This window comes from Dasypus novemcinctus, chromosome 3, assembly GCF_030445035.2.
Source record: "Dasypus novemcinctus isolate mDasNov1 chromosome 3, mDasNov1.1.hap2, whole genome shotgun sequence".
Classification (NCBI taxonomy): domain Eukaryota; kingdom Metazoa; phylum Chordata; class Mammalia; order Cingulata; family Dasypodidae; genus Dasypus; species Dasypus novemcinctus.
Window position 1 is genome coordinate 179,980,555 of NC_080675.1, and position 20,301 is coordinate 180,000,855.

General features: G+C 49.8%; 1 protein-coding gene across 2 annotated transcripts in view; it reads right to left on the reverse strand.

Moving 5' to 3' along the window:
* Positions 1 to 2,068: 2,068 nt before the first annotated feature.
* Positions 2,069 to 20,301, reverse strand: part of GABRA5 (gamma-aminobutyric acid type A receptor subunit alpha5) — an 81,965-nt gene continuing 63,732 nt past the window's right edge. For both annotated transcript variants that reach the window (XM_058294812.1, XM_058294811.2), the window contains exons 8-11: positions 13,294 to 13,437; positions 10,112 to 10,264; positions 6,805 to 7,016; positions 2,069 to 3,328 (exon numbers count right to left, since the gene is read on the reverse strand). In XM_058294812.1, coding sequence (XP_058150795.1) covers positions 3,026 to 3,328; positions 6,805 to 7,016; positions 10,112 to 10,264; positions 13,294 to 13,437 — 812 coding nt within the window. In that variant the 3' untranslated portion in view covers positions 2,069 to 3,025. The remainder of the gene's footprint in view (positions 3,329 to 6,804; positions 7,017 to 10,111; positions 10,265 to 13,293; positions 13,438 to 20,301) is intronic.

Consider the following 20,301-nt stretch of genomic DNA (forward strand, 5'->3'; position numbering starts at 1 on the left):
TCACAGAAGCACATTTTTATATTAGATGGGATGGATTTAAAGATCATGTTTCCACTGCAAAAATTTTTTCTGGGCTTTCTTAATAAATAACCATTCAACTGGGGCTTGAAGTAGGATTTTCCATTGTAGGTTCTATTTGTTTTAAATACACTGCCATCTGGAGGCCATCGTGAATCCAGGGTTAGAAACCATGGGAACTGGAATCTAGTCCTTCATTTTCTTCTAACTTGCTAAATGACTTTGAGACAGTGGACTAACCTCTTTTAGTTTCAATATCCTTATTTGTAAAATTGAAATTTCTTATTTACCTTACCTATTTCCCATAAATTTTGCCATGAGAGATGCAGAGCACTTTTTCTAAGTTATCAACATGACAATCTTCAATGGAGGATGTTTGCTGTACTATTTTAACCTTGATAGTTATTCTAGAAATATCTAATCCCAGTTAGTGTGTATAAACATGTACACTCAGGCTAACTTTAGCTAAGGTTTGCCCTAGTTAGACCCATGGGCTCCTGAGAAAGTATATAAGATAATATTGATTGCTAACTTACTAAAAGATCCTGTTTTTATATTTGTGGTGATGTCAAAGACAAATACATTTAAATATCCTGGTTCTAAAAGTAGGACACTTTAATTTATAATCACTTTCAAATATTATGTCTTGCCTTGTTATTATTTTCCCAAGGTGATTCTTTATGTCCTCATTAAAAATAACAAATGCTGATAATGTACAATACAAAATCAGATAGTGGAAAACTAATATGATCACTTTCACATATTTAAGATTCAGCAGTGTGTAAATGCAGTAGGCCTAATTTCAAACTAGAATTCACCCAGCAGAGGTCATTGGGTTTTCTGAACAAAAGACTTGAATTTGTCAAGAACAGTCTTGCAACATGGAACATACTTTCTGTTAGGATTGAGATTTTCCAAGTGGGTGTTTTTACATGTATCCATTTAGGCATAACTTACATCGTTCTGTAAATTAAAATGCAAAGCTAAATTATAGGGACTAAATTAAGAGAAAAGCTAAATTAAGAGAAATGCAATTAAAAGAGTGAATTGATTCAGAAACATACCAAGCTGGGCTTGCTTTTCCTAATAGAAGGGTTTTATGCTATGGTGAAACAGGAAGTACACAAATTATGCTCCAACTATAGTCACTTCGTATTGTGTGACCTATTCTGCAAATACTTATGTGAAATGCAGCCTGTGTTAACTGACATTTAAGAGCGCCCATCTCGTGGACCTTTTCCTTTTTTCCTTTGTGAGATCTTGGAAGCAGTCACAGAAGGAGGTAATGGAGTGACCTTTTGAAGAACTTAAGACTTTCTGTGAATCTTTCCTACAACTCTGATAAAACATGGTCACTGTGCTTGTAGCCCAAGCAAACGCTTCAGGGCAATTATTCGGAGCCCTAGGGGAATCGATGCTAAGGGCATTTACAGGATTATTTGAGCTGAAAGAGACTTTGCTGCGCTTCTCCCGATGCCTGCTTCAGCATTCGTGCCCCACATCTGTGACTGTCAGACACAAGCAGTGTGGTCAGGTTTTTGCATTTTTAAGAACTGAGCATCATGAGTCTATGTCGATAGACCTGGTATTTGCTGTTGGTCACTAAAAGCCACAGCCCCCTTTACTGGATCTGTAGTTCCAAGCATGAGCTCTTCCATCTTATCTTTCCACGAGACTTCCTCAAACAGTGGGTAAATGGTTTGAGTTTACAGATGGCAGAAGGAAGCTAAAGGGGCTTGGACTCAATGGTCACGTCACCAAAAAATGCCCACACCTGGGAGTACCCTCGAGTAAGACTATAGAAAGTAGAAGTCCAAGGGCACTCACTGTACTCTTGAAACCTTTGTGATGGTGGAAATATCAGGCTTCCCTATTTACCCTACAGTTTTCAATAAGCGTTCTTTCCAAATTAGATTGGAAACAGAGTTGAGGCTCCAATGACGTAATTTTCCCAAGCAATTTCATGATGGGGCCCCTCTTTTACATCATTTTTAGGAAATAAGTCTAATAAAATATGAAAACTAAAAAAAAAAGGCATTTGCCCACAAGATTAGTTCATTTTTTAATTATTTAATGAACATTTAAGATTCATATACAAAAGCTAACAGAGCAATAAATCAATCATGAAATAGTACAAGGAAACAAATTGGAAAATAACTCAATTACAATTTCTCACCACTGAAGCACGACACACGGCTGCAGCGAGACTGGGTCAAGTTTCAGATGCAGTGAGTGCATTGGCTAAATGCCAGGATTGTCATGAAACTATTCTTTGTAAGTCTCCTTTTCTTCTTGGTCATTGTTTACTCAGTGGGGGAGGGGAATACTTTTTTCCCACAAAAACTAATTATGGGAGTCAAATTGTCAAAATTTTCTTGGGTAAATATTTTAATCTAAGCTACCATATATTTCTGTTCTTAAATTTGTCTGCATAATTATTTGCTATTCTATTTCTTAATGTAAGATCATGCAGTGCTTTTCTAATTTCAGAACAGTAAGAATTATTAAAGGCAATTAATTTTGTACATAAATGCCCACAGTATTTTTTTTTTAATGAAAAATGTGCTCTTTGCGATCTCTGCTTCCTGTAATATTTGGTCAGATAATAATCATTGAGCATTTCCTAAAATATTGATCTGCTGGGAAAATTTGTATGAAATGACATCTGAAGTATAAAAAACATTGTTAGATAACACTTGGAACAGTTAAAAATATACTTATCTTGTTTGTAAACTATCCATGGAAGATGCTGAGCATCTGAGTGTCAGAGTCATTTTTCTCCTGTTTTTCTAGAAAGTTGTTTGCTCTATTTATCCGTGTGACATCTTTGAAACATCTGAGGTTATATATAGAAACAATCAAGGCAATATTATTTGTACGTATTATTAAACATGCAAAATTTTCCTGAAAGATATTGCCCAAATGGGAAAAGTCCCTTGGAGCTCAGCCTGTCCTGGTACCAGTTTGCTGGAAATATGGCTCTCTTGGCAATGCGGAGTCCAACAGCTTACTTGGGAGCAGCGGCTCCTTTAATCACCGGCTCCCTATTCAAATATGTTGCCCAGTAAACTAAGTTGAAGGTGCCAAACAGGACCGGGAATACAATTCGGGACATTTTGTCAATCTTGCTGATGCTGTTGTATGTCTTTTTGCTTTCAGAAGTCTTCTCTTCGGAAGGTTTGACTGAGACTGAGGATGAATTTGAGGTCCCTGCTGGGGGCTGTTCCTTTGGGATATTTGGGGCGTGGGTCATCTTTCCAGCGGTGTAAGCATTGGTTGATTTGTTTAGGATGTGTTCCCGCTCCTTTTTCTGCAAAATAGAAGAACATAAAGACAAGCCATAAGGCAGGTGATTATCAGCTCAGAGTAGGGCTCTAAAGATGGAACTCTCAAAAGAGAGAGAAAGAAAAAGCAGCTTAGCTCTGGGGAGGGCAGCTTCAAACAGACCTGGAGGACTCTCAGCCCAGGAAGCTGACGCAAGCCAGAGCCAGTATTGATACTCACGCCTGGCATTTCTCAAGAACTTAGCATACACTGAATTAAGATCTGTCTTACACCATGGAGCAGCCATCATTTCTTCACCTCTGAGCATATCACTGCAGGTGAATAAGGTTATATGGACATAAGGCTAGTTCTAGGAAATGGTCTCTAGAGAAGGAAAAAGGAGAGCGATTACAAATTATTTTTTAATTCTTTTGCATAAAGCTTCTTTCATTCAGCACAACGCTTTTGAGACTCGAAACATTTTATTGGTTGCATCAGGAATACATTCCTTTTAGTGCTATGTAGCATCCTTTTGCATGAATGAACCATAGATGGTTTCTTTTTTCTCCTGATTTTTTCCAACTTGGTCAGGGCTTTGTTGAACCAAGAGCCTTTAGTTCCAGCCCTTCCCTTATCTTGACATTTTCTCCTATACTGTTTCATTCTTGCTTATTATGAATAAAGCTGACAAGAACACTTGTGTATGAATCTTTTTGTGAACATGTTTCAATTCTCTCATTTATTAAATTCTAGAACAGGCAAGATAATTTGTGGTAGAAAAAATCGGAACATTTGGAGAGGTGGGGATGGAAATTGACTGAAAATAGGTATAATGGAACTTTTGGAGGCACTGGTGAGGTTCTATATCTTGATAACAGATTTGGGTTACCCAGGTGTACATGTTTATGCATTCTATGTATTATTATATACAATACATTTTTATATTATATATAATAGATGCCCTTAATATTTGTGCATTTCACTCTATGTAAATTTTGCTTCAAAAGAATAAAACAGTAAAACAAATACTGAACTCTATTTAATGATACACATACTGAAGCTTTGAGTGGGAAATATACTGTTGTCTATAATTTACTTTGAAATGCATTCAAAAATGAGATGGATTGACGGATAGAGGATGGATGTATAAATATAGATGAATAGGTAAATAAAGATAATAGATATAAAGATAGATGGTGTAGTTAATGGGGCATTTTTTTAACCAGCCTCTTATCAATAGACAGGAGGATGTTTCCATTGTTTTTCCGCACTCTGACCAGTGCTGCAATTAACATACTTGGCAGCCCTTGGTGATGTTTACAGTGTTTCTCTATACAACAAACCTAGAAATAGGATTAACTCAGTCAAACCTTATGTGCATTTGAATCATCATTGGTGCTGTCGGGTTGTTCTCAATCAAACTTGCACCAAGCAGTGAATTCCCTTCTCTTGAATTTGTTCATTTTTCAATTGCTTTGTTTGTTGGCACTATTTTTAACACACTAAATAGTAATTGTTTGGCATATATATATATAAATTACATATATACAAATTATAAATACATATATATATATATATATATATATATATATATAAAATTTTTAATGGTAACTATTTGCTTCCAGTGTTTGACTTGGCTTTTTGCTTTGGCAGTGGTTTTATTTTATTTGTTTAATCTTTTGGAAGTTTCTACTTTTTTTCTGCAATGAAGTTTCTCAATCTTTAAAAAAAAAGATAGGCAGTGATAAAACAGGTATTCATTGTAAAATTCTTTTTTAAAGATGGATGCTTGAAAATGTTCATCATAAAAAGTTGGAAGAGGTTCTGTTCTATGAACAAAGCATTATAGTTTCATTAAATAAAATTCAGAAAACAAATGCTGACTCTACAGGGGCTTCCCCAATCCCCCCGTTCGATCCACGGCAGCTGGAGCACTCTCGTTCCATCCCCACCTCACCCTCCACCCCCCAAAACGCGTCCCCATTCTCACACCCCGCACACCCCGGCCTTACGGCCTTACGCTTGTCGCTTGTCCCAGCACTCCTTCGTGCTTCCTTGGGCACTCGAGGGGTCTGGAGAGCTCTCGGAGGCCTCCAAAGGGGGGAGCTGTGGGGGCGTGGCTCCCTGTGCTGAGCCAGGGCTTGGGGGTGGGTGGGTCAGGCAGCCCTTTGGCTTCTTCAGAGAGCAGCTGTGGGGCGGGTGGGGCGGGGGTGGGAAACCAGGCAGCCGCAGCCTCCTGGCTTTGCGGCCCACGGCTGGGGGCTTAGGAAATAGGATGCCAGTTTTCAGTGATGGCAGGTAATTTTTCCAAGGAGAGCTCAAGTTCTACTTTCAAGTCTGCCCCAGTAACTGTGACCACATCTTTTCACGGTGCAATGGATTTGTTTTATGCATGGGGTAATGAGCAGTTATCATAGTTTGTTTTATTTTCTATTCCATCTACATTAGTCTCATCTCCCCAGGAAAGTGATTACACTTGGAATCTTGTGCAACTCTTTAAAAAAAAAAATCCTTAAATTTAGGCACAAATTGCCCTTAAGTACTTGATGATTAACTGCTTTAAAGAGCAAGATTTTTCGTAATAACTCATGTTTATCATTTAAGTAAACCAAATCATTTAGTCAGTGGAATTGGGTGAGTTGCTGATATGTTGCTCCCATTAAGTGACATGCCCTGCTCATGACCTTTAAAGCCATTTTGCAGGAAACATACTGCTGGGGAGTTGACAAAAGAGCGAGACAATTACTGGGTTGTTCAGTTGAAAACTGGACAATTAGTCCCTGAGTAGGCAGGAACTAGTTTTGCAAAATTAACATGCCTAACATATAACAAACCCAAATCCTTCACATAACCTCAGACCTTTAGCTCGAATTAAGTTGGTGATTCAAAAAAAAAAAAAGAAAGAAATTAGAAGAGTGATTTACTAATACAGAGGACTCTGAAAGGACCTTGCATAGCAGGGGTCTGGGGGTAGGACAATCTGCTGTGGCAGACTGAACCGTGGGCCCAATAAGACATGTGCTTTTGTCCTCTTAATGTCGGCTTCCTGCGGGTGTGAATCTACTCCAATAGGATCCTTTGCAGATGTGCTATCAGTTACGATGTGGACTCATTTGTGAACAGGACCTTCTAGAGTTCTACTTAGGTGTGTTCAAACTGAATCAGGATGGGCCTTCATCTGTCTTACCGGGGGCCTTATAAAGAGAAGCCGGAAGTCAAGAGGCAGCCACAGGAGACCACGGGCATTTCCGTGGGATGGAGCAGTGCCATCTCCAGAATGCCCCTGACTCCAGAGAAAGCATGGCCTTGCTGACATCTGGATTTTGGACTTCTAGCCTTAAAAACCATGAGATACATGCTTGTTGTTGAAACCAACCCATGATGCGGTTTTTGCTATATAGCAGTTTTGGGAAACTAAGACACTTGTTGGATATTTGGACATATAAAGACATATAAAAAGCACGTTTTATAGGTAAAGAGAATCTCAAAGAATGGTGTAAAGACGAAAAATAAAGTAGGTACCTTGATCTTGGCTGCTTCCAAGGCTTTTTTGCCATCCCAGGCCCAGCCTCTCTTCGTAAAGTAGTTGACGGTGGCAAATTCGATCAGCGCGGAGAACACGAAGGCATAGCACACGGCTATGAACCAGTCCATGGCTGTCGCATAAGCCACTTTGGGCAGAGAGTTCCGAGCGCTGATACTGAGTGTTGTCATGGTCAGCACCGTGGTCACCCCTTTGGTTGTCGACAACAGGGGAGGAGAATGGGGGATGGAAACAAAGATGAGCTCCCCAGGGCAAAAGGCCTCAGCCTCACGAGTGCATGGAAAGCACTGGTTCCCTCCATCTCCAGCCTGGAGCTCTCTCTCCACTGAGCTTGCTTACCTACTTGCCTGCCTTACAGCTCACCTTGGAGCACAGACTCAGCAGGTCCCAGAGTGAATCCAGCCTTCACCACCCCAACTCTGCCTTCATCATCATTCACGGGAAAGACCCCCCAGTGACTTCCAGCTGCTCTCCAAAGCACTGGGGTCCTCCTCAACTCTTAAACACTCAACTCTGTTTCTCTCATACCCCAGGTTAATGCAGTCATCAAGCCCTGGCATTGCTGCCTTCACAGGGTACCCCGAATCTGACCACTTCTCCCCATGTTCAAGGCTACAACGCTCATCTGAGAGCCATCAACACCTCTTGTTGGAAATACTGCAAGAGCCCCACAACTGGGCTCTGTTCCTCAGCCCATTCAGCAGCCAGAGTGACTGTTGAAATGCAGGCAGTCGTGCCTCTTCTCAACTCAAAACCCGCCAATGGCTTCCTACCTTACAATAAAGAAAACCTCTTAGAGGTGACTTCCGAGACCCCGTCGCCCCACTGCACACGCCTGAGTCTCCTTTCTGCACTCATCTCCTAACACCTCAGCGCCTTCCCATGGGCTCCCAGGTCCTTGCTGGCTGCGCTGGCTGAGCCCGCCCCTGCATCTCCTGTGGCCCCCTCACTCCCTTTAGGTCTTCACTCGATACCCTCCTCTCTGGGAGCTCTCCCCCAAACACTGTATTGCCGACTGTCTCCTTCCTCTAGAACACAAATACAAGAGGGCATGGATTTTGGTCTGATTTAAGCACAGCTGTATTCCCGTAGACTTAGGCAGAGCTGAGCCCAGAGTCAGTGCTCAACAAAGACGTATTGAATGAATGGTGTAATGAGTGGTGGATTTTTGTGACACGTCTGCAATATCCAATTAAGAAACAGCCATTAAGGTCGCTTGGCCCCTAGTTCAGTGCCGCAGAGAGATTGACTATGTACCTGATATGCAGGGGGGCTACGGGCAGGTCAGTGAGACAGGTTTTCTTTCCCATGCATTAACCAAACCTGCAGGCTCATCTGAGTAAATTTCCAGAGGCGCACAGGAGCTGAGTCTCCCTGACACGACACAAACTTCCACAAAGAGGGAATGGGTGATGTCCCCTAAAGACTGTCGTGGAAGACGCCTGAGGCTGCCTGCTTCGGCTTCTGGAGAGGATACACACCTGAGTCACCAGGTGTCGCAGCACAGCCAGACCTCTGAGGGGACAGTCTGGGACTGGCAGACCGTGTGCCTCTGACTGAGCCTCATCTGCCCAGGACCAGACCCCGACCTGAGCATGCTCCATTCCGGGTGGGCGTCCTCAGCCCTGTTTTGCAGGCGGGGAGCCTGAGCTTTAAAAACATGGAGCAATGAGAAGCCGGGGTCTGCCGGACTCCTCGGTCCATGCAGCTTCCCCGTGTGCTCCCTGCCTCCCTCTCCCCTGCACTTTGGCTGCATGAGCGTGAGTGTGCGTGTGCACAGGACCCGGTGCTGCACTGAAGCAGCGTGACACACTTATCGTCAGCATGGCTATCAGCTCCCCTTCAAAGCCTCCTGTAGAGGTCTGTAAACCACCATCGAACATGGCTTCATGCTTGGAATTAATGCTTCATGAGAAATCAATAGGCTTCCTTGATTTTTTCTTAGTAATCTAGTTAATCATTGTGCTAGGGGAGTGTTCCAGGCATGGCGCTGGACAGGTTTCTCACATCTTCCTGGATCCCGTAAGGTCCTAACGTGCACTGGGCATCTCCAGGGGAAACCCTCGAACAGGCAGCATTTTCCCAGGGAATGCTTTTCTGGGCTCACCTACTGAGACTTTCCTAAAGAGTATTCCGAGGTATATTAACTCGGCAAGCACTGCCTGGCCGGCCTCCAGAGCTTCCTGAAACATGCCTGAAAGACACAGCAGGTGAGGCGAGTGAAGCTGGCCAACGGGCAGGTGGTGGAGTGGTCTGATGGGAGCCCCTGGCCTCTGCAGGCTGCTGGCTTCCCGCCGTCCACGGGGCAGTGAAAATCACCTGCGTGCCGCTTCCTTCTTGGAAAGGGAAAGGCAGGGCTAGGAGGTAAGGTGTGCACAGCACTTTACAGGGTAGAAAGATGGGAGCCTCTGTTATCACAGATCAACAAAATAACCTTCAAGAACTGGGCTTCAAAGTAACTGAGTCAGGACATGAACCTGCTGTGCTGCACAACCTCCTCAACGAGTCACCGAGACTCCGTTCATGTCTCACAGATGTGAAATAACACTGGTCTAGATGCGTATCGTATAGATTTTTTGGTAATGTATTACTAAAGTATCACATATAGTGTATTGATTGCCCTTGGGAGTTAAAAACAGCACATATATTTCAAAGAAAATTGCCCAATAACTAACCAAAAAAGTAATTCATTAGGACTGTGGAAACACTACAGCAAAATCTCACATCAGATGGATTCCTAGTAATTTCCAAAAAAAGGGTGCCAGTGTAAGGCTTTTCAAGATGGAAGTAATTATCAAATAGACCATGCATAGTCCCTAAAGCTTCACCAGAGAGAAATCCTAAATTCTAATCCTTAACACAGAATTCATAATTAATGGGCTGTTCTGTTTTCACAAAACACAAAGGCAGCCCTGGGAAATTTTTGGCTGCTGTGGAGCCACCGTGGGGAGTTGGGACCAGGGCCTCTCCAGGTCCAGTGGGGAGTTGGGACTAGGACCTCTCTGGGTCCAGTGGGGAGGTGGGACTGGGCCCTCTCCAGGTCCAGTGGGAAGGTGGGACCAGGGGCCTCTCTGGGTCCAGTGGGGAGTGGGGACTGGGCCCTCTCCAGGTCCAGTGGGGAGTGGGGACCGGGCCCTCTCCAGGTCCAGTGGGGAGTTGGGTCCGGGTCCAGTGGGGAGTGGGGACTGGGCCCCTTCCAGATCCAGTGGGGAGGTGGGACCAGGGGCCTCTTTGGGTCCAGTGGGGAGGTGGGACCGGGCCCTCTCCTGGTCTAGGCAGACTCACCAAAGACCGTCCTAGCTGGGACTGACTCTCGGTTCAGCCAGAAGGAAACCTGAGATAAGATCACCGTCATGATGCAGGGAAGGTAGGTCTGGATGACGAAGTACCCGATCTTCCTCTTCAGATGGAAATGTGCCGTCATGATGGTGTATTCACCTGCAGGTAAGCAAATAAGCAGGGCCTGGGAAGGGGCTCCTGCTGGGTGGGCAGGGGCGCCAGGAGCTCAGCGTGCCCCTCCACTCGTGTGACCTGGTGAAGGAGAGCAGAGGGGAGGATGCACCGACTTTTTTTCCCACCGTTATTTTAGATGTCCTTGGACCACACCTGCCTTCGAGAGCCTCTGCTGGGGGACACCTGTCCCCGGGGAAAATCGCCTTCTGGATTTTGCTGATCCCTGGTTACGGTCTGTGCCCTTCCAGCCGTGCCTCTCCCCCGCCTGCCCCGGTGCCCACTTCTGCAGCCGGGGCTCAGCCTGCCCTGCTCTAAGTGGGGTGTCAGCCCTGCTGTGGTCAAGGGCCTCCTTTCTCCTTCCCAGCTAGGTGGGCCAGAAAGGAGGCTGCGACCAGAGGGTGGGCGAGCCTGGCCACCTCTCCACGGCTCCGCGCAGCCAGGCCTGGGCCGGCAGAGGAGGAGTCTGAGGACCCCCCCCCCAGTGCTCCCCCTTCCAGAGGCGGGCTCCTGTCCCTGAGCCGAGCCATCTCCTGGGCCATGGCCCAGTGCCTCCTCTGGGTTTGCCTGGCTGTGTGGGAGGCAGGGGGGACCTTCCCTTCCTCGCTGACAACAATGCGGCCCTGATGGTGAACTGGTGAGAAACCGAGTCGGGGCTCGGGGCCAGAGGCAGGCGAAGTCTGTTGGACAGGCGGGGGTCTCCACTGCTGAGCTGGGTTCACATCTCCTTAGCAGCCCCCAGGGGCACCTTGAGAAACAGGTGAAAGGCAGAGGAGAGGGGAGAAGGGCAGCGCCGAGGTGACCTGGGACCATCGCTCTGGGGGCTGAAGTGCCCAGGGAAGGGAGCGGTGTGGGGGCCAGTCCTGGGAACAGGCTCAGGGGCCCCGCCAAAGCCCACCCCGGCGGGGGCTACTGGTGAGGGCAGCGCTCTGCCGGCCTCGCGGCGGTTGGCGGGGACTTGCTCTTCTCCCTTCTCATCCAACTCGTTGAAGACAAGAGCACAGCTGAGTGCTTGGTGCTGGAAGCCAGGGCCACGCTCGGCCGTCCGGCTGAGGTGCTTGGGGGCTCCGCTCACAATACCCCACCGTGGGGCACGGCAGGGCCAGGGGACACGCAGAGCGCTTTGTGCCCACTCGGGGAGAAGGAGCCGACGTTCCCCGAAGGGCAGAGGTGGGCCGGGGGGACCGCCAGAGCCGCAGCCTCATGGTGTGGGCTTCTCTCTTCCAGCAAGAACAGGTGAGGGGGCAGAGCGAGCTCCAGCGCAAGGAGACCTGAGGACACAGGGACAGCCTTGGGCCTCGCTGGTCCTGAGGACCGGGCTAGTCGCTGGTGACCGGCTCTGCCTCTCCCTGACACTGACCGCGAGGGGAGGTGGGTTTCTAGGCCTTGATGATGGTCTTTGAAATTTCTCCCCTCCTTTCAATTCCTTAGCCCAGAGGGTCACACTGCCTTTTTACTTCTCTCCAGGAAAGCTGCCCTGCTTTTCTCTTTCTTTTTTTTTTTTAATGTTACATTGAAAAAATATGAGGTCCCCATATGCCCCCCCACCCCCTTCACCCCACTCCTCCCACATCAACAACGTCTTTCATCATTGGGGTACATTCATTGCATTTGATGAATATATTTTGGTTTACATTGTAGTCTACACTCTCCCCCAGTCCACCCAGTGGGCCATGGCAGGACATACGTCAACATTGTAACCAATGAAGCTGTTCCCACACTCACCCGCATTTCTCAAAAATTTCAGGTGAGCCTTCTCCTGGGTGCCTGGGAGGAGGGACTGTACCTGCTGCCCGTGTGGTCCTGTGGGTTCCGGGAGCCCCAGGTGTCAAACACGCGCGGTGGGGGAGCTACGGGGGCGGGGTGCCTCCCCACTGAGGCCGCCGTCCCCTCCGCTGTCGTCTCCCCTCTCAGGAGCCCCGCGACGCCCTCCCCCCAAACCCCCCAGGGAACTCCAGGGACAGGGCCTTCCCTGCGGCCAGCGGGCACCCGAGGCCCTCAGCACCCGGCTCGGGGTGCGCTCCCTGTCCTCCCCGCCCCCCACCCACTCCTGTCGGGGTAGCGGGCCCGTCTGCACCTTCTGGCTTGGGGCTTGAGAGCATCTGCCCCTTGAGACAGTCTCGGCTGTCCCTTTCACGCGGCCAGCTTATGCTTTCCGAAACTGCACCCCTGGGGAAGGCGGGAGGTGCGCACAGCAGGAGCAGGTGCTCACAGCAGGAGCAGGTGCTCACAGCGTGAGGTGCTCACAGCAGGAGCAGGTGCTCACAGAAGGAGGTGCTCACAGCAGGAGCAGGTGCTCACAGTGTGAGGTGCTCACAGCAGGAGCAGGTGCTCACAGCAGGAGCAGGTGCTCACAGCAGGAGCAGGTGCTCACAGCGTGAGGTGCTCACAGCAGGAGCAGGTGCTCACAGCAGGAGGTGCTTACAGCAGGAGCAGGTGCTCACAGCGTGAGGTGCTCACAGCAGGAGTAGGTGCTCACAGCAGGAGCAGGTGCTCACAGCGGGAGGTGCTCACAGCAGGAGCAGGTGCTCACAGCAGGAGCAGATGCTCACAGCGGGAGGTGCTCACAGCAGGAGCAGGTGCTCACAGCAGGAGCAGATGCTCACAGCGTGAAGTGCTCACAGCAGGAGCAGGTGCTCACAGCGTGAGGTGCTCACAGCAGGAGCAGGTGCTCACAGCAGGAGGTGCTCACAGCAGGAGCAGGTGCTCACAGCAGGAGCAGGTGCTCACAGCGGGAGGTGCTCACAGCAGGAGCAGGTGCTCACAGCGGGAGGTGCTCACAGCGCTGGGGGCCGCCTGGGGCTTCCAGGCAGATTCCCGCCTGCCTTTTCGTCCCCGAGCTTGGGGCAGGGGTCGTATTTTGTAAGCGTCCAGGTAGGAGCCTGCCCTGCCCCGGCGGCCCCTCGGGCGCGGCCCCGCCGCTCGCAGCCTCGGGGGCCTTCCGGCAGGGCGCCCCGTGGGCCCCTGGGTGGCACCGCGCCCAGCCGTGCCCACGCCGCCCGGGAAGGGGCGCTCACCCGTGCTGGTGCTGATGTTCTCCGTGCCCACCGTCTGCCCCATCAGGTGGTACTGGTTCAGCCGCGAGCCGTCCTCCGCCACCACCACGGACTTGCCGGTGCCGTTGGTCCAGACGTAGACGACCTCGGAGTTGGGGTAGGCATCTGCGGGGGTGGGCAGGGGGCGGCGTGAGCGGCCACCGGGGTGCGGGGAAGCAAAACGCTGCTTTCGGAGTTTGGAAAGTCAGATTTCGTGAAAACGCGCGGGCGGGTCAGGGCAGGCAGACCATCCCCGAGGTCCGCGCGCTCAGAGCAGGCCCGGCTTTGTTTCTTTGGGGCAGAACCGCATTCCCTAAGATCCAGGACTGCGAGCCGCGCCTGGGCTCGAATCCCGGCTGCGACTCAGGAAGGTACTTACTCTCTGCGCCTCGGTTTTTTCAATTTAAAATGGAGCGATGCCAGCTTCTACTGTCGGATCTTGCAGGGATTATGTGAAATGCATATTTACATAAATGCGCTGACCACACTCAGAATTACAAGGCTTTCGCTTTTCAGCAGTCGCCAAGGGAGGCACTGTCTGAGGCGGTGGGGTTCGGGGCAGGCAGGACTTTTGCCCCCTAACCTTCTAGCCCTGGGGTCCCTTTACCTCGCATGGAAAAGGGCCTTGTGCATGGGGTTAAGATTATGTTCCTTAAGAGGGGGGGGTTCTCCTGGCTGCTCTGGAGGGGGGGGGGAGGACAATCTAATCACTTAAGTCCTTCGACAAAGAGGCGCTTCTCTGGTAGGATTCAGAGAGATTCGAACGTGACAAGGACTGCACCTGCCATTACTGGCTTTGACGATGGAGGAGGGGGCCACGAGGCGAGCCCCGCGGGGGTCCCTCGAAGCTGGAAACAATCCCAGCTGACAGCCAGCAGGGAAACGGGCTCTCGGCCCTACAGCCACACGGAACCTCAGTCCACCAAGGACCTGTCCGAGCCAGGAAGCCTCCAGAACCGAACGCAGCCCTAGCGACACCTGGAACTTGGCCTTGAGGGGCCCAGGCAGCCTTCTGACCGACACAACTGCGAGAAAACAGACTTGCAACGTTCAAAGCTAATACATTTCTAGTCATTTGTTATGGCCACCAGAGAACTCCAATACAGGTAGGCCAGAGAACAAGACTGAAAGAAGTCCCTCGGCTCAAAGGACAGTACTGGGGCATTTTTAAAATCGGAACACAGACTAAGCTTTGCATCAACGTTAAATTTCTTGAGCTTGGTATCTCTACTGAATGGTTACATAAGGGATTATCTTTGTTCTCAGTAAATGTACATGGATTTAGCAAATGTTCAAGGAGCTTGAGGTATACAACCTACCCTCAAACGTTCAAAAATAAATAGATGGACATATGGACTCACACAGCAAATTTGACAAAATATTAAAATTTGTGGGTTTGGGTAGGGGGTAGCATGCTGGAGTTTTCTGTATGGGTTTTGTATACCTTTTGCAATGGTTCTCTAAGTTTGAAATTATTTCAAAAATAAAGAGTTTTTAAAAAAAGTTTAAAGAAGAAATAAGTCCCTTTCCTTAAGAAATATACATCCTAGAGGAGGGGCACATTTCATATGTAAAACATGGGGTGTGTGAAGTGGTAATGTGTGCAGTGGGGAAAACAAGCTCTGGAGAGGAAGAGGAATCATTTAAACGCGGTGCTCCAGGGAGGCCCCCCTTAGACTGACCTGTGGGAAAGCAGGCTGGCTGTCGTGCCGTGGGGAGGAAGGGCTGCCCTGTCCAGGCGCCGCCGTGCAAAGGTGCTGGGGCAGCAGCACGTCTGGGGCGGCTGAGAGGCCAGGTGTGCGGCAAAGGGGCAGCAAAGGGGCAGAGGAGAGCAGCTCAGCAGGCTGCAAGGCAGGCCCCACTGAGCTGGGGACGCTTGAGTGACCCTGAAACTACTGCACAGCATGGGAGTTCCTTTGCTACAAAACGAAGGCGTTTCTTCTTTTCTATGGCGTGTTTTACGTACAAAGGCGTATTCCTAAAGGTTTGAAAAATAACAAAACAAGCGTGTATGTACCAAATGTAGAGTCTTACAGAGAGAAAAGTGCCAGGCCCTTCAAAGCCTTTTGTGTACCCCCCACCCAAAGCTCACCCTCCACCCCTCCTGAAGCACAATTCTGAACTGTATGCTAATTTGCTGCAGCATTGTTTGTTTGTAGTTTTACAGGTAGGCGTCACTGAGCAATTTGTTGTTTGACTTTGCCAGTTTCTTTTCTGCAAAATCTGTTCATGGTTCTCCATCCACTTGATTCATATATGCACTTTATGTATTTCGAGACATGTCATTTTTTGTTATAGACACTGAAAATTTCTTCAAGTCTGTGGCTATTTCACTTAGTTAGTGGTTTTTAAAAAAAATTAATGTTCAGGCGGCGGACTTGGCGCAGTGGTTAAGACGTCTGTCTACTACATGGGAGGTCTGTGGTTCAAATCCCGGGCCTCCTTGACCCGTGTGGAGCTGCCCATGCACAGTGCTGATGCGCGCAAGGAGTGCCCTGCCACGCAGGGGTGTCCCCCACATAGGGGAGCCCCACGCACAAGGAGTGCACCCCATAAGGAGAGCCACCCAGCACAAAAGATAGTGCAGTCTGCCCAGGAGTGGTGCCACACACACGGAGAGCGGACACAACAAGATGACGAACAAAGAGACACAGATTCCCATGCCGCTGACAACAACAGAAGCGGACAAAGAAGAGCAGCAAATAGACACAGACAACCCGGGTGGGGGGGCGGGGGAGGGGAGGGAAAGGGAGAGAAATAAATAAATATTTTAAATAAATAAATAAATGTTCATTTAACATAGTTAAATATATCAAACTTTTAATTTACCGTTTATTCTTGCTGCATCTTATTGCAAAACTCCTCCCCTATTGTGAGGTCATGAAATATACAATTTTTGCTTTATCCAGTCGTCTTTCACATTCCTGTTTTCGATCAACTGGAGCTGACTTCTGGATACATTTTAGTAGGTAAAGCTCTACTATCATGGTTGCCACATGGCATTTCAGTAGTCCCAGCATGACGATCGATCGTCCCTCTCGTCCCCCAGTCCCACAGGGCCCGCTCTGCTGGTCCTCTGCCCAGTGAGGCACAGCTGTCTTCGTCCCTGCGCTCCCTGCACTGCTCCACTGTTGTCTGCTCCCAGGCACCCTCATGGTAATTATGCACCTTTATGGGAGCAGGGGCAGCTGGAGGTGTCAGAGCCCACCTGGCCCTCCAGGGGCTGTGCTCTTCCAGCTCGGCAGAATGCAGGACCACTGAAAGGTTTCCTATTGGAACTGAACCGAATCTGCAGATGGAGTCACAGTGTCTTACGATACTAAGTCTTCTTAACCGTGGGCAGGATACGCTCTGAGCATGCATTTAGGTCGTCTCTACTGAAATAGCTCTCAAAAGAGTCTAATTTTCCTACACAATCATCTTGTACATCTTTGCATTTCCCCCCTAGACATGTGACACTAAAGCTAGACGCTTTTCCAATAACCAGGGCATCTGTCTGTGACAGACACGGACACTTGGAGACCAACTTAGAAGGCTACTTGGCGAGCAGAAGGAAGCCCCTAAGAATTTTTTTTTTTAGATTTTTTATTTATTTCTCTCCCCTCACCTCCCCCCCAGTTGTCTGCTCTCTGTGTCCATTGCTGTATGTTCTTCTGTGACTGCTTCTGTTGTTGTCAGCAGCACAGGGAATCTGTGTCTCTCTTAGTTGCATCATCTTGTGTCAGCTCTCCGTGTGTGCGGTGCCATTCCTGGGCAGGCTGCACTTTCTTCCGCGCTGGGCGGCTCTCCTTACAGGGTGCAGTCCTTGCATGTGGGGCTCTCCTACGCGGGGGACACCCCTGTGTGGCAGGGCACTCCTTGCGCGCATCAAGCACTGCGCATGGGCCAGCTCCACATGGGTCAAGGAGGCCGGGGGTTAGAACCACGGACCTCCCATGTGGTAGGCGGACACCCTAACCACTGGGCCAAGTCCGCTTCCCGTCCCTAAGAACTTAGGACACCGTTCTGGTCTCCGCCTGCATGTTGGTGACACAGCAAGTAGACCTGCGGCAGCGCTCGCGGAACCGCACAGCAGAGCACGGCGGGGAGGCGGGTAGCCCCTGCGGGTCCCTTACACTGACATGTGTTCTGTCATCACTGCGCGGGGTGTGTCCTGTGTGGAGCATTCTGTTGTAATCTGTTTATACTGGGGAGCTGCTCGGATGGGGAGTGGCGAAGGCGTGGGGTGGGTGCTCTAATTTTGGCAGAGAATAATTATTCTCTGAATGGTGGGTCCTGGGGGCACCGCAGGGCGGATCCCACGCCTTTGACAGCCCGAGTTCCACGTGGATGGTGCTAAGATTTCTGTCTTCTTCCTATTATGGAAATCTGGCCGTGGGACAGCGCCCTGGCTCTGAAGGGCATAGACATGGGTGAGTGCAGCAGCGGCTGGGTGCTGCTGGGGTGCGCGGCTGGGCGAGGCGGGTGCTTGGGCAGTGTCCTCTGTGGGAGTCGCCGAGCTTCCTGCCAGGCCTGGGCTGCCCCTCACACGCTGCCCTGAGCCCCCCAGCCCGGCGGCCCCACGCCAGGTGGCCGTGGCTGCCGCTGTGAAGCTAGCCAGGTCCCAGGGAAGAGCAGACGAGCAGTGTCGGGGTGCAAGCTTCCTGGTGACCGCACCCCCATTTCCCAGCCAGGCTTGAACCGATTGGCCACGGGTCTCACACAGTGAACAATGCTGGCTGTCGGGAAATGTCCGCCCCTAGGGACGTGCAGGAGAGCGCAGGGGCCCTCTGGCCGGCGGGGCCAGGCCTGCTCAGCGAGGAGAGGAAGGGGGGCGGAGGTGGGGGTGAGCCAAGTGGGGGAGACTTCTGGACTGGGTAGAGGTCTGGGGGTGCAGGCGTCTCCTCCCAAAGGCCTGCAGGGAGGTACAGCGAGAAGCTGGGGGTATGCACACAGCAGTCATGGGCAGGGGAGGCTCCGGGGGGCGTGGCTGGGACCCCCATAGGTGCTCTCCCAGCTGCGGGGACACTTCCCTGTCCTTGGGCCTGGGAGATGGAAGGTGGCTCTGGATGCTTCTCTCTGGGCTCTGTGGATAAGCGTGCCTGTGAGCCGCCCTGCGGGGCCTGCAGGGACCCCTGGCCGGGAGCCGGCCAGCTCTGTGCCCAGGGCAGGACACCCACGCCCTCCAAGGCAAATTCTTCACTGTCTGGGGGCGGTGGGGTGGGGAGGGTGGTAGTACTTATTTTACAGTAAGGTTCCAAATTAATCACCATTTTAAGTAGATAAAAGGTACTTGAAATCACAAAGTGATAAACGACTGTTACCTACGACGCAAAATCATAATTTATCCAGTCTAGCTTTTCAAACTGTTAAAATGGCCTCCTGTTACCGGTAACGTTAATAGGATTAATGCCATTACAAGCAGCAGCGTGGCCTCTGGCATGCCATTTTAACTTCCCTGAGTTTTGGTCTCTTCAGCAAATTAGGGGTTTGAATAAATGACCCCTGACGTCCATCTGAGCCTGGGCATTTATCAGCAATGCTGTTCTCTCTGCGTCAGCGGTGTCATTTCCAACCTCGTAGGCACGGACGGCCGTAAACCAGGCGGTCAGGTCTGCTGTGGGATGGCACGGCAGGGCTGGGAGCCCTGCAAACGAGCCGCGCTCGCCCTCCTCTCCGCCGTCAGCAGGCCTGGCGAGGCCTGACGCACAGCCGCTCAGCACCCAGAGCTGGGACCGGTCACTGCTTCCCACGTGACCTCTCTCCCCGTGCTGGACGCTTTGTCTGGCGATGCAAATCCTGTGTAGGAGGTGGTGATGTGACTGTCACCCCCTTCTTTAAAGGCCTTTCAGAATCACTGAGTTTTGAACTAAATATGAAAGAAATAAAGCAGCACGGCTGACACGCACTATCTGAGTGACCGTGGCAGCCTCTGGAACCCCTGAGCCATGATCTCCCCGTTTGGAGATGGGGACAGCATCATCTCCATCTCCCAGGGCCACTGTGGAAACAACGTGCATTCACAAATGCCAAGTACTGAGTATGCGCCTGATGCATACAGTAGGTGCTGAATTAACTGTAGCTAAATTTAACAAATACTGAGAAGAATTTTTGGTTGGGATCAAATCTAGTTTTATAAAAAAAGATGTGTCTACTTGAATTCAATTTCCTAATTGTTGATAAAAAGCAAACCTGATTTGTGAAAACGGTGGGGAAGGCAGGCTGAGGGGAGACACCCAGGAGTTGCCCATAGTCAGGTGGGAACTGCTTTTTACTCTGTGCATTGATTACCGATCAAGTTTGAAGAAAGGCGGGTTAGAATGTAACATACCTCACTAGAACCTTGCTGTGAAAACCTATAGGATTTGAGCTCCATGAAACTCATGTCTCCAGCCTTGCCCTTCCTGGGGGGAGTTGGGGAAGAAGGGGGCTTCTAGAAGCATGGATCAGAAGGAGCAGAGTAACTGCACCGCAAGGCCTCACCACTCACCACTTGTGTGGCCTTTTGCAGGTCACCCTGACTTCCCTGAGCCTCCGTTTCCTGAACCATAAAAGCAAGTCAACATCTCAATTGCATAAAACTACAGAGGCCAGATCAGAAAACTGTAACATACGAATGTATAGAGATGCATCATATCTGAAAGCCTATGGGGCTCCCAATAACCCAACAAATCCAAGAGGTGTTAAATTAAAGCACTGGGGTTTTGCCACCCCCTTTCTTTGTTCACTAGGAGAGAAGCGGAGCCAGCAGGCCGATGGAGAAGGCCAGATCCTCATGTCACCACGATACCTACCAGTGAAGCGCCAGTGGGATCCACTGCACGTGCTGGTCAAGGGGCTCTCCAATTCTACCCAAGTCCCTGGAAAACTGCTCCGGCTCAATGCCAGGTGTCGCTCTGAGGGGAAGAGACCATGTCCTCCTTGTTTGTGGACTTCAATAGGACAGAGTCAGGAATGGAGGCCAAAGGGCAGGATGCCCTGCTTTATGGAGAGGACGGAGGGTAGGGCAGG